Source organism: Etheostoma spectabile, chromosome 1, assembly GCF_008692095.1.
Source record: "Etheostoma spectabile isolate EspeVRDwgs_2016 chromosome 1, UIUC_Espe_1.0, whole genome shotgun sequence".
Lineage (NCBI taxonomy): Eukaryota > Metazoa > Chordata > Actinopteri > Perciformes > Percidae > Etheostoma > Etheostoma spectabile.
In genome coordinates, this window is record NC_045733.1 from 12,961,931 (window position 1) to 12,976,699 (window position 14,769).

Genomic DNA, 14,769 nt, shown 5'->3' on the forward strand with positions numbered 1-14,769 from the left:
ATATATATTTGTTCTTCTTGAAATTGGGTGTTGTGTGAGTCACTTGACTTTACTGACAAACTAGTGATGCCTGCTTTGATTTCGATGAATGCTTTCATCTTCTACACAGTGAGTCACATTGCTTTCTGAAATTGATTAATATAGGCTTTGTTAATGGCCCATGTGTGTTCTTGGGCAGTAAATCACTGGTCTTAACAGAGATGTAAGCAGTAACCAATCACAGTATTTAAACATGGCTTCAGCTCCACTCCCACTTTTTATACAACTCTTCACAGTGACATCTAAGCAGTTTGAAGGTAGACAGAAAGCCTGCCAACTGCCAACTAATAACATCCGTCAGCATTTATACAGTATAAGAAAGGACTTGTAATATGCAAAGACAAAAGCTTAACAAAACATAAAGATTATAATGAGAAGGGAACTTAAAATAACCAAGTTATGTCTGATTTGCTGAGGTTAGCTCACTGATACAGAAAGTATTTGTTAGTACTTAACTTTCATCAACATAGATAGGTTAATGCTTGTGATATGCCTTGACAAAAGATTGCATAAAAAAAATAGTTCACTCCACTGTAGCTAATGACACAACATCGCAAATGGGACTGTTGATGTTCTGCCATCTTTGTCGTAATTTAAACATCTTGTTTATCTGTAGAGGGTGACAACATATAAGAAGTTATGAATCTCAGCTTTCATGTTGAGTTAAAAAAAATGTAAGTAAAGTAAACAACATGTATTCATAGAGGGCTATTCACATTTAAAATGGCAGTGCTATACAAAAAAAAAAAACATACAAGATAATATATATTTAAACACAATTAACACTATTTAGGTTAATATTAGAGACAGGTCAACCAAATGCCTGTCTAAACAGGTAGGTCTTTATCTGATTTTTGAAAGAGTCCACAGAAAGAAAGTGTTTGAGGCAGAGCATTCCTTCAAATTAAGGTTCTACGGACTTAAAAGGTCGATCATCAAGGGTCTTAAGCCATGTGCATGAAACAGACAGTACAATTAACATATTAGACCAATGAGAGAGAAACATATAAGGTTGTGATTTTACAAAGTTATTACACTGAGTTGCCAGTTTATTAGGCACACCTAGCTAAAACCGATTCAACTGTATGATTCTTTTGGGGGCTTCAGTTTTTGTTGTTTAACTGCATTGCGTTATACAGAGAGGAGTTTCTGTTATTTAGCAAACCCTTATTGATATGAATGGACAAAATAATACAGTATCAGACAGCATCAGTTTTAGCTAGGTGTGCCTAATAAACTGGCAGCAGAGTGTATTATCTTAAATTGATATGTCCAACTGACAAAAATCTGAATCGCTGTTTTAAATCTCTTCTAATAATTAATCTGCAGTTGATATTATCAGTTATTTAGAGGTTCCTGTAAAGCAGTGCAGCAGTGAACTCTTGGCTGCCATGGAGACAGGCCATAGACTGTACAAAATAGGAAGAGACACTGAAGCTTTGGCTGCATCTAATTCTGCGGCTGCCGCAGCAGCACAGATGCAGTGAGAATAAGCAGTAACTATTCAAGCTGGAGTCAGACTCACTGCCCTGGGCACTCATGGATAGATATTTGTCTTCACAATTCACCCGCAGTGAACTGTATGTGTGTTTATGTGTGTTTAATTTTCTATGTTTGAATTCATTTATGAACAAGTGTTTGTTTACTGCAGTAGTTGTGTAGTAGAATGTGCTGTGCTGATACTGGACTCTTGACACTGTTTATGTGGACTACTTGTTATGTTATACCCATGGAACACACTGCACACAATGCAGTACTTTCATAGGCATAAATTCCCAAATGAATCATAAATGGATTTATTTACTTATATGTTTGTATACAGTGTGTCCGTCCTGCCTTCACATCACATGAAATATTCCTGTTTGCAGACATTTAGCTGTCAGACTGGACCATATAAAGGTCATATCACTGTGGTTGAATTTTAAAGTTCAAATATAATAACCAAACACATTTTAATCCATATTTTGTTGTCAGTGCCAGGATGCTTGGGGTCATCATGAATCACAACCCCACCAGCATGTGTTAACCTAACCAGCTTTGGTGTCTTCATGACAGGATTACCACATAGAATGTGAGGGCAGTCTCCTGCAGTGGTATACTGTTGGTACAGACTCTTTCATGTCCTGCTAAAACTTCTCTGAAGTCTCTGATCTGAAATCCCCACAGTAGCTAGGACATGATGAGGGTTGTGTGTGTGTGTGTGTGTGTGTGTGTGTGTGTGTGTGTGTGTGTGTGTGTGTGTGCGCGCGCGTGCGCGCGTGCGTGCGTGCGTGCGTGCGTGTGTGTGTTGCTATTAGATGAGTAAGAAGGGTTTCAACTGGATGACAACAGAATTTTTTCTAACGGTTCTCAGAATCCTAAATTTGTAGAAGCCAACCTATGAATTTGTTTTGTGTTGTTTTTATTTTGCAAGTTTTACATTAACATTTAAACATGGTATCTGACATCTCAGATGTGTTCAGTGATTCAAATAGGTCTGGCGTTGGTCCTCTGATGGGTGTTTCTTCTGGTTGGAGAAATAGTTAACCAATAAGAATTTAGTAGACAGGATTAAGAATATGATTAAGAATCATCAGTGTACAGTCTACATAGCTAGCTACCAAGCTACGTGCATGAAAAATAGTGACAGACAAATGATGACAAGCGTGGATGACCTGTACAAGTGGTTGTAAGCCGACTTACAGAAAAAACAACATTTATCGCCATACTTCTTAGATTGATGTGAAAAAGTTGTGTTAAATGTTCCAATACTGCTACTTCAGCAGCTTCTGCATTGATTGAAAATGATGTGACCGCTACACCACTCTCTGCTGAATGGTTAGCACAAAACCAAAACAAATATTAGCTAATATGAGCACAATGTCAGGCTGAATAATACTAAAATAAAACAAAATAATCAGGACAAAATAGCAATTCAGTCGGATTATCACTAATTTAGAATAGCAGTTAAAGTGTTAACTGGAGCTATGTTTGAGGGGTGTAGACACTCAAACAGATACAGTACCTGCTAGCCAATCAAAAACGAGTGTTTTTGGTGGCCATGGCTTTGCATTTACAGTGAACATATCGATAGGAGCTAAAGATAGCTGTATCATTACCCATGAAAACTATCACATTATCTGTGGCGCAACATACTGTATGGCTTTAATCCAATAAAGGCAGAATAACTTCAATTTATTGGTGTAGTCAAATATGTTTGTTCAGCCCAACATCACAGACACTGTCCTAAAAACCTTTCCAGGCCCGCAACATTTCATATAAAAGAAGTATAATAGATCCAATACTAATGTAGCAAATCCAGTATAAGAAGTCAAAAAAAATAATTCAAAAAATTGGGTATAAAAAGATGATTTAAATATGTAAATCCAATGAACAATTTTAAAATCATTCAGTTTGTGAGATGTTTCAGTGAGTCCAGGAATTCAGGAAGGTGGCATGGGGATTAGGGGAAGGGGTGAGTGGTCCTTAATGAACCACAAAGTTGACCACTCTATTTTCAACATCTTTCTATTTTTTTTTTCTTTTTTTTTTATCTCAGTGAAGACAGCTGGCACATGCTGACAATGTTAAATATTTAGCCTAATGGGAAGTAGTTATCAAATTCTCAGCACCCTCAAGAAGTTAATTCATACTGGATGAGGTGTTTACTCTATTCAGCAAGTGCTTTATTGTATGAACCACAGGCTACTGTGGTCTGCAGCCAAAGCCAAGATGAAGGGATGTCGCTGCTCGCTGGGTTATTAACTCAGGTTTGGTAGAGCTAACCTGATAGCTCCAGCTCTCTCTCAACTGTCTCTCCAACAGCCTCACACAGCAGAGCAGTCGGTCCCAGATCCTGAACTAACCACCATTAGCTACAATATGTTAATTAAATCTGAACACAACTACTAATGCACAACAGCAAAGCACTGTACATTTAAGTTGTTTTTCATTTTTAGAGAACACAACTCCCTATAGCTAATCCCATGTTCCTATTGTCTGTTCAGCGCGTAGCAACTGCACCTAGGCATGGCAGGTCTTTCAAGCAGTGTTTGGTGCTGTGAAAAGAGTGATATTTGGCATTTTGAGTTTGGAGCAAAAGTGTATGAATGATGTGTGCTTGTTTGCGCAGACATGAACTGCAAACATTAGCATGCCATCTGGGTTTGTGGTATATTCTTGGGTTTTCTCCGGGGTTTTTTACCGGTCCTATCATTGAACAGATGGAGTGGCTGATAACAATGATGTGCAGGCCGAATGCTAGAGTTGTAGTTCCGTAATGGCTGCAGAGAAAGATGCAAGCAAAGCCATTCACTCCGTTGTGGCAAAGCTGCCAAATATCCAGAAGTTAAAGCCTGAGCAAGAACAATCTTTGTTGAGTTTTGTTGGTGGCCATGATGTTGTAGCCCTCCTTCCCACGAGGTTGAGACGGGTATGGCTGCAGCCTGGAGCGTCCCATGTCATACGTCCCGTCTCATGCGGTCCCGTCACATGCGGAGGTGTGTCCAACGGTAAATCCAGATGGTCAAAATTACGATATCGCGAAATATTTTCCAGATGGGGCAAATTCGTGACCACATTTGTTGCAATCAATTGAAAAACGTTAAACTGTTAAAGTAACAATTTTGCCATACATGTAGTTTGCTCTGAATGTTATGCTTGTGTTGTTTCATATTAACGTAGCTACATCTGATGAAACCTGCATCAGCGACGCAGCCGTTTCTGCCAACTAACGGCAGGATCTCTTGAGGAGGGATAACAATCCACGATCTGCACACACAACAAGACTAAAAAAATAAACATGTTACACGCTTTCCACTACTTTTTAATTGTATATTCAATATTGTTTTCACACTTCACTGGGACTTTGCTGCAAATACAACTGCTTGTAGTTGACTGTAGCTCTACAGTTGCTGCCTCGGCTGTCGGCTCTCTGGGACCCGGGGCAGAATGCTGTCGGGTCTCTGGGACCCGGGGCAGAATGCGTTTGTATTTTTCTACTACCGCGGCATGGGCCTTCAGGTCTCTGGGACCCGTCCTGCTTTCGACTGCGTATCTATGCTGCCACGGTCTTGGGCTGGAATGCGATTGAATCTTTCTGCCACTTCCGCCAGCGATTCTATTGAATTTTGTGTTGTAATGTATGAAAGGGGGGGGGGGGAAAAGTAAAACAAAACCAAATGCTTGAACTCTGTCAGAAAAATTCCTTCTATAGCTGCAACTTGGATCAAAGTTGCACTTTTAGGAATTTTTTAGTTTGCCTATCATCTGCATTTATTTTAGAGACGGACATATATTTTTAAATATTTAAAAACACACCAAATATTTTATTCATTATAGTTGACATGAGCTTTTACTTTGAAAAGTCAGAGAGCCATAGTTTTTTATTCCAGATGCGAGCTTTTATTTAGAAAAGTAGAAATTCAGGGATGGCTGAAGGATTTTTTTAGTTTGCCTATAATCTGCATTTATTTTATAGACGAACATATATTTTAAGTGTTTTTATTCATCAGTATGATAGTCTGCATTTATCTTATAGACATGTTTAGTTAAAATAAAGACGTGTTTTGTTCATTTGTATGATTGCCATTACTTAAACAGTAACGGCAATCATACAAATTATTAAAACAATTTTAATATTAGGTGTTTTTTGTAACTAAACGTTAAAAAAACACCACATATTAAAAGTATTTTATTTATGAGCACGATAGTTGACGCAGGCTTATTTTATTCCAGACGATAGTCTGCATTTATCTTGTCAACACAACCATAACATTCAGAAATGAGCAAACTATATGTGTGGCAAAATTGTAACTTTAACAGTTTTTAACGTTTTTTCAATTGATTGCAACAAATGTGGTCACAAATTTACCCGTGACTCCATATGGAAAATCCTTTGCGATTTCGCATTTTTGACCCTCTGGATTAGGCCTACCGTTGGACACACCTCCGCATGAGACGAGACCGCATGAGACGGGACGGTTGACATGGGACACTCCAGGCTGCAGCCATATACTCTTGACGAGATTCGGGAAAAGGCTGATTTTCCAGCTCGCAAACGTTGAGTTTGTTAAGGCTAACAGTATGAGGCTAACGCTAGCAATGCTAATGCTATATATAAGCCTTGTCAGTTTCCTCTCTTGTTGCACATGCTCATAACATACGTCACAACAAAACATTAGTGATTGGTTATGGCAAATCCAGGCTCTGGTCGGATGAAATAGTTTTGAAATTGAACAGAGTACCCTCCTTCAAGTCAACAAGTCAGCTGCAGAGTCTTCATCGAACTTATAAAGGTAATGTAAAGTTACAACTGCTCAAATCTGCTAACAGAATTTGTTATTTCAGCCAATGAAATTGATGGTTGTCAGTTTTTAGAAATGAGAGGCTGCTTTTGTTTATTTCTGTATGAACTCAAAGACCCATTGTTTTAAGAATTTCTAAGAATTTCAATGGTAAAGCTGCCACTGCTACCAATAAAAATTGTAAGTGTAGGCTACTAGAGCTTGACAAGCACTGCAACAGTGACTAAAGGTGGTTTAGCAAAGTGTGATTTGCAATTAAACTGAAAAGATTCATGTCAACATGCTGTTATATACAAGTGTCGTAAAGTTATAATAATATGCAATGCATTTCTGTAGTAGATTCCAAATCCCTGTTGAAAATGTATTACTAAAATGAGCTATGTTGCAACTCTGGGGAACACAGTTAACTATAAGAAGTCGGACGTTTAGCATGAATACATTGTTACTGATCTGTTAAAAGGGTTGAATGTGAAAAAAGATGCACAGAACTGTTACCACTGGTGAAAATGTCATGAAACAGATCACAACAGGATGTGTAAATGGTAACATTTATTAATTCCTGCACCGAGTTGACATATGCAGTACTTCTGGCAACGTGTGCAAAATATAGAAGGAGAATATGTGAACAGATAAATGTGATAGACAAGAGCAGGTGTTAAACCCATATATATTCAGTAATGGTTTGTCTGAGAGAATCTGCTGCAGCAAAGTGTGATATGAAATTCTGCTGTAGTCTCAACCTTGTTGTTATAGACTGGTTATCAAATGAGTTATTGGCGATGTATATACCCTCTATGTGTATATAATGTGTGTGTGTGTGTGTGTGTGTGTGTGTGTGTGTGTGTGTGTGTGTGTGTGTGTGTGTGTTTTGTACAGTGTGTAGTGTCATTGACAAAAGTCAGTATTTTTTGAATGTGTCACTGATTTTAATTTAAGCTTCAAAGCTCTTATTTGACCAAAAAAATAGTAGTTTGACAAAACAGCCATGACTCAAGATCCACTTTGAAGCTTTTTTGGAAACTTTCAACCTTATCGTCTTCATCCGCAGAAGTCTGTTTCATTTTCATGGAGATGGAGCTGTTGACGTGCAAGCTCAGTAGCAGTTCTTATTCTATCCACAGCCTTTTTAAGAACTTCTCGTCCATGTTGGCTTGAAAATGAGGCATCAAATTCCATCATCAAAGTTAAACAGAAGAATCCAAATTTAAGCTCCACTAACTTGCTTTTCTGGAGCTCTTAAGCGTAACACACGTTTATGTTTAATCACCACTGAACTCGCATGAGGTTGAATGGTCCTGAAAAAGCTAGTAAGTAGACCTTGACTTGTTTTTGTCAAATATAACTTATTTTTTATCAAAGCTTCTGTAGGGACACTTTATGAGTTAACAATTATTGACAAGTAATTGGAAAAACAGCTGTCTCTGCTACAAACAATCAGGTTGAAATGCCACAATCTTGGAGAAAGTGGCAGCTATATTTTCTTTCCTTTTTCCTTTTTCTTTTGTTTTTGGTTAAATCTTTTCAACCAAAGAAAAGAGGCAGTAACTTGTGTCAACCAATCCTCTTTAGTTAACTCAAGGGTTTGGAGTGGGAGGTGTACAATTTCTTGTGTTTGTTTTATATTTCTGCAGGATTTTTTCAACCACATTAACTGTGGTTTAAAGGGTTTAGCCGGGGCAGATAGCTTCTACAAAGAACAACGATTATTAATATCACAGGGTTTCTTCTTTAAAGTTGAAGTGAAATATATTCATGTTTGGATACTTTGGTGACTTGGCTGAAATGTCACTAAGATTGAGGCTTTTGGGCTTTGCATTAAATAAAATGTTTTTGAAATATTTGGGTACAAATTGTATGAGACAGATATTTAGCAGTCTATGGTTTTCCGAGGCTTGAAGGATTTAGCAGCTGAAAGTGGTTCAAGTCCAAAACAACTTACAGAAAAAATTGCAACACTGTTAAAAGCAATTGAATTTCACAGAGAAGGTTGTGACCCATCAACAATGTTCTTTCTTGCCAAAATATATTTTAACACACACACACAGAATGAATACAGTACACCAGTTGTCTAATACCAGGTTCTTTGTTTTATCAATGCGGGATTTAATATCTATGGATTTTGTTTGTGAATTTGTTTTGAGTTTCTACTTTTAAGTGTACAATTCTTGAATAGGATCTCACAACATTCTGGGTAAATTAGGCTACATTTTGACTGCATGAAAATTGTGGGGTTTTTTTGTTGTCCAGAATTTCTAAAATCAATCTGCATATGCCGAAACAACTTTAGCCTGACTGTCTGAACAAAGCCTTATGCTGTGTATGTTATCCTGCTCTCCTGTGAGAAAAGCTAAGTACTTGTTAAGGACAAGTAAGTTTGTTATGAACATGTTTTTATCCAACATATTTACACATGCTGCATGCTTTAAATTGTAAATGATAGTACCTTCATGAATATCCTACTACTTATTTTTAGATTAGTTAGGATTTTGAATTTTTTGTCTTTATGATTGTTACTAACTGTATAAAAATGAAAAAAGCGACACAATGTGCTTCTGCACACAGTGAATCCTCATGTTTTTTTTTGCCTGTTTGCTGGTCACAGCTCATACTTCTTGCTAAGTCCAGATGGAATCAGTCGGGGGTGACCGTTCATGCCAAATATCAAATTCAAAACCCCAAGTCTGTCTTATGAAACAGAGATGAACACAATATGGATAGAAGTGGACAAGAAGCAAATTGGAAAGAAAAAACCCCGGGCAGTCCAACGGTACTTATCTCCTCATGGAATAAATGAACAGAAGGGGTTGTGCAATGACAAACTTTTGATGCCACATGAATGTTTGAAATTGCGATGTGTCTCTCTTCTATACAGAGAAAGGAGCTATTAGAGTCTGCTGTATTCCTGTTCTGTTTTAGCATTTAGTTTTAAGAGCATGTACCACTAAGCTTTTTTTTTTATTCATCTTAAAATGTGTCTTAACTTTAACAAAGTTTTGTTTTCAGTGATGGTATTCATGGTATTATTGTAAGTTGTTGTAATTGAAAGGAGTGGCTTCAATTTTAGTATTTTGAGAAATGCGTAAAATATTTGCACTTCTGTGTAACACTCAATTCACTTCTCACTCTGACTTCTCAGCCTTTAAAAATACTATATATATATACTGTATATATATATATATATATTTCTGTTTTGGCCCATGGCAGGTGATTGACATCAAAGAGAAGTTGAAGGAATCCAAGAAGTTCTGGTCCAACCTGCCAGATGATATCTGTGCCAAGGGCAAGCTCACAGAGTCTGACGAGGATCAGTGCTGGAACAGCCACACAAAGGCTAGGTGAGGACTTCTGCTACTCTTTATAACCACAGCAAAGTCCCCCCTCTCCACGGTTATCACATTTTGCCTGCCAGGTATTAAAATAACCACACTCTGTTCCCAGATTAACACTCTCTCTGTTAGTACAATAGTTATTGCTTATGTCGAGAACTTCTATATAAGCTCAGAGGCTCTACTACCCAGAGGACTGTGGAGCTGTGGAACACCCTCTTATCACCATTACAGCATGTAGAGTGTTGCCGAGCCATACAGTCGGTTGGACAGTGAGTGTTTTCTCTGAACCAGAGACAGTGGCAGAGACAATATATCCCCCCATCACTTTGGCACTTTTGTAGTAACAAAATCACTAGATGGTGCAATAAAAGACTTGTTAATTTGCTTGTTTGTGCCAGAGATGATAAAATGTCAGTATATAAGTCGGACCATGTTAGGAGTATGTTATGAAATCATCAGATTCTCCTGTTACTTAAACACAAACTATGCATGCTTTACTTTGTATAAATCAAATATCAAAGTAAATACAAATTAATGGTTAAATGGTGAAATATTAACACACATGTACAATAACTATAAAAAGATGACAGCAATTAAATGATACGCTCCTTCCTTGTGAGAACAGGTTTCTTATGTGGTGCACTATTAATATAGAAGTTAAATTGTTTTTCATTTATTAAGTTTAAAAAAATGGCCTCATTTGTGGGTATGTAAAGGGTTCTCAGTGTGCACTCCCAACATGAAAAATACTGTTAAGCCTGATTACACACTTGTGTTTTAAGCAGCAGTTGTCAGAAAGAGTAGCTCTCATGATTCTGTCTAATTTCTTTGTCTACTCTGTGAGTTCTCAGCCTGTTACACCAACATCATGAGATATCCACACACGTTCCACAATTTGTAGAGATTATCCATGTGTGGTGTTGTGGAGAAAGCAAGGATGCAAAGTACTGGTCAAACACATTTCAGTCAGTGAATGAGAGGAACACAATGCCTGCACAAGGGCCGACACTGGCTAATGACAAGAATTGGATCAGATCTGTAATTTAGTTGGATTGCATTGGTGGCAGAGAGAGCCAAAACAGGAATTTAAAAAAAAACAAGTAAATGAAGTGAACATTCTCACCACTTTGACAATGCGTATGCTGCAAGTAAAGAAAAATAAACATACACATAACAAAACACTCCTCAATCAGATTGTCTTTGAATTAAAAATGAGTAGCTTATCACTCCATTTTTCAATTCACATGCATTTTCATCACCTCCATTTTTATCACTTTCCTTTTGTTACTTCTACATAGTGTTGAACTCTGTCAGCCACCATACAGTAGATTGCCTTTCATTCAGTCACTGATGCTACTTGATAGTTTCATTTAAATTCTTTGTGAAGACTGTACTCATTTTATTTCTTACAGTTTTGAAGACAAACTATATTGAAATCAAGCAAATATGGACAACATTGTTTTGTTCATATTTTTTTTTAAAAACTTGTTTTTATTATACAGTATATACTGTATATATATTTGTGTTGCATCATACATTACTGTATCTACTAAACCCCACGTTGTATTAATAATTATTGAACATATTGCCATTAAATAGTGCTTTCAGAAATACCACATGGAGGTATTAGGTGATTTAAGTTTTTGCTGTGTCATTAGATATTTCCCTGAGGTGGTGAAGGAGGGTCTAACCAACCAAGTGAACAACCCAGAGGTGGATGTTGATATCACCAGGCCTGACACACTGATACGACAGCAGATCATGGCTCTACGTGTCATGACCAACAAGCTAAAGAACGCCTACAATGGAAATGACATCTACTTCCAGGACTCAAGTAAGTTCTTCAATTTCCCCGGTGTTTACAAGTGCAGTGACAGGGTAATATTAATATTTTAAAATAAAATACAAAGAAACGTTTCCGTTTTAATTTCTGGCACTGCATATTGGTCTTGATATGTACCACACTACACACACACACACACATACACAAATAATCCTGCAGTAATAGAAACTGCACCGAAAAGAGATCCTTGGTGTCATTCATGTAGCAACTCTCACGGCATGTATCAGTGTTGCACTGAGGCAAGACTGACATTATTAGGAGAATAAATAGCTGTAGGTACGGTGAAACAGACAATGATAAACTATGTCTAGGAAGATACATCTCTGTTGGCATGACAGAAACCATTTTTTCTTTTAGATTATGTGGATCCCTACTGCCACTAAATTGTGTACCTTAACTCCATTTTTGTTGTTGCTGTCATGTTTGTTTTTTGTTTACTCTAGGTGTGTTGTCTTCTTCAACACCAGAGACCCAGTACTGCTACAACTACACTAAATTTGTTGTGCGGGCTACATAAAAAAAAAAAAACTATGCCATACCACTGTACTATGCTTTGTTAGTGAAAAACTTACATTTTGTACACTACTATTCATACCTGCTGTTTTTCGGCCCATTTTCAATCATGCAAAAGCTATTTGCACTGAGAAAAAGTTGTTGTATTACTTTATTTCAACCAAATAAGGCTTAACAATAATAGAATACCAAAACACAGAAGTAGATGAATGAAACAAATACTTTACTTCCTTGTTAAAAGAGTATTAAAAGAACAAAAAAAGCCAAAGAAAAAAATTAGGATAACCCTGTTTTAAATAGTTTGGTGTTAAGCTATTAACCTTACAAATAGTGCTTTTGTACTAAACTGAGTAGGACAGGTTGAACCAGCGACAGACTAAACCTACTTCTGAATTACAGCCAGTCAGAACAAGAGCCAAACCTAACTGCCTAACAATTTAAATCAGCATTTGTTGGCAAATTCCAGCACCACATGCATCACCAGGATGCGTGGGTGCCACTTTCTGGTGTGACCTGGGCTTTCTCACTTCCCCTTTGCCATGGACCAAACTAATAGCTCCTTGCATCAATTTAAGTTGTACGTAAATTTTAATTTGTGTGATTTTGTTGCTGCAGGTGACGAGGGCAGTAGTTCCGGCAGTGGCAGTGGCTGCTCTGACGGCTGCACAACAGAGTTTGTTTTTGTTGGAACAGAGGCTCCTGTGATCGGAGCCGACAGAAGCAATGAACGTGCAGCAGCAGCAGCCGCAGGCAAGTCATTTTCCCGCGGACCCTCCCTACTGCTGGTGGTGGCCGCCCTCGCACTTCCACTCTGGGTAATACAGACTCAATGGAGATAATACACGAGTGTGGCCTGATCACTGACTTTTTTACTGTTACGTACAGTACAGTATGTGTAACAGCAAGTTCTACTGCTGTTCCCTCACTGGACACTGGAAACCTGTCGAGAATGGCTTACTGTGTTGTATGGTAGGACTGGCAGTGAGTGCAGTGCTGCATCCTGCTCGTCCCCCAAATAATGCTCGGTGCCATCACTGAACCAGCTTTCTCAACAAAAAAAAAAAACATGTGGTATTTTTTCTCATTATTCTAAAGTGGGTTTTAAAAAAACTAGTAAACAATCGGATCTGATTTTTCAGATAAAATGGAATTTATTTTTGTTTTACTTTGTATGATGAAGTTGTGAAAACAAGACAACACCCAATTTGTCTTATTAGTCTTTTCCCCCTCAGATAAAAGGAGAAAGTCTTACTGTGTGCATGCATGGAAATAATGTTAACTGACAAAAACATGTTTTAGTTTTTTTTTTTTTTTATGCAGGCTACACAGTTTTGGATTGGTTGGTACAGCATTGTACAGTGCTAGCAGTTTGGTCATATCATTATGGCTTCAGGAAGCAGCAGTTTTTACAGCCACTTTATAGTTGCACATTTGATTATCTCTAAGAAATTGCTAATGTACTGCACTACTTTGCACAGATTATTTTTGTCGGCTTCATAAGTTTATAAAGCTACAGGAAACATCCACCCCATAGAGACGGAATATCTATATTTTCAGATAATTTAACTGATTGTATTGTACTTATAAACGGTTGCAGTATGTATTTCACTGGGAGGTACTGTCATGTTATCTTACTGGTTTAGTTAATGGCTACATTTTTTATAAATGTTGTTTTTACAAAATATTTGATCACCTCTAAAAATTAAGCCATTATACTACAATTGCCTGCTAACTACATTTAGTTACCTGATTAACATTCTTCTTTTTGGGTACTTAACACGTACTTAAACAGTTTATTTTTTATTTTTCAGAGGACTCAGAGTGTATTAGTGATATTAGGTATATGTTAATGACATTTTATGTATTTTCTTTGCTCCCATGCTTTAATTATTTATGATTTATGTTGAATGTTTGTATTACTTGTTTATGTTGAATGTATGAAAGGTTACACATTACCCTACACCTGGAAGTTCAGCCCGCTGACAGGCTTTGCAGGTTCACCCATTCACATTTTGTGGAGCACTATGCTGAAATTTGCGTGTTGTTGTTTGGCCAATCATGACAGACCAACCACCCCTACAGGCTAAAGGTTATACAAGGCCCATGCTTTCCTAAAAGACATGTACAAAGTCAGCAACTAAAACAGGGTGCCAAGGTTAGTGGGCTGACTGCACTCTTTGAACTGGGGTTACTATTCATGAACTTAATTCTTTCTCCCAACCGTCTTTGACCTCTAACAGGCTCTGAAGGGAGCAAAGCCAATAGTTTGCACGCCACCAAAACAACTCGATGGCTGTGACCTCTGCTCACACAGAAAAATGAGGTTCCATAAATGTTGCAGGCATACAAACAAACAAACAAAGGGATAAATGTTCAATGTTCCTAAAAAGTGAACTTTTGCGGCAGCCACCATCGTGCTAGAGTGTTCCTGGAGGATCCAATCCCATTAACTCAGAAGCACCTGAAATGCTTTTACATAGCCAATAAGTAAGTCTCTTAACTCAACAGGGGCCTTTCCTAAACCCATTGCTGTGACAAATTAACAGCTGCTGTGAGCATCATGGGACACAAGAGTGCAAATAGCATCAAGCTGCAACTGTCAAGACCTGGAAAAATTGCTTATATCCTAGGCACAAATTACAGGTGTGGATGAAATGCAGTGTTTCTTTGGTCCCCTAAAAGGAGCAAATGACAAAAGTAGACTGATATCCACATTTGCAAAAGTATACAGCAACATGGTTCTTTTCACAGACAGCAACTT

General features: G+C 37.7%; 1 protein-coding gene across 3 annotated transcripts in view; it reads left to right on the forward strand.

Moving 5' to 3' along the window:
* LOC116696725 (glypican-6) overlaps positions 1-14,151 on the forward strand; it is a 149,585-nt gene extending 135,434 nt beyond the window's left edge. For 2 of the 3 annotated variants that reach the window (XM_032527908.1, XM_032527982.1), the window contains 3 exons: positions 9,528-9,658; positions 11,311-11,486; positions 12,624-14,151. In XM_032527908.1, the coding sequence (XP_032383799.1) occupies positions 9,528-9,658; positions 11,311-11,486; positions 12,624-12,847 (531 nt within the window). In that variant the 3' untranslated portion in view covers positions 12,848-14,151. Of the gene's footprint in view, positions 1-9,527; positions 9,659-11,310; positions 11,487-11,938; positions 12,052-12,623 lie in introns of those variants that run through there. The other variant, XM_032528062.1, reaches the window with a different exon arrangement.
* Positions 14,152-14,769: the final 618 nt, after the last annotated feature.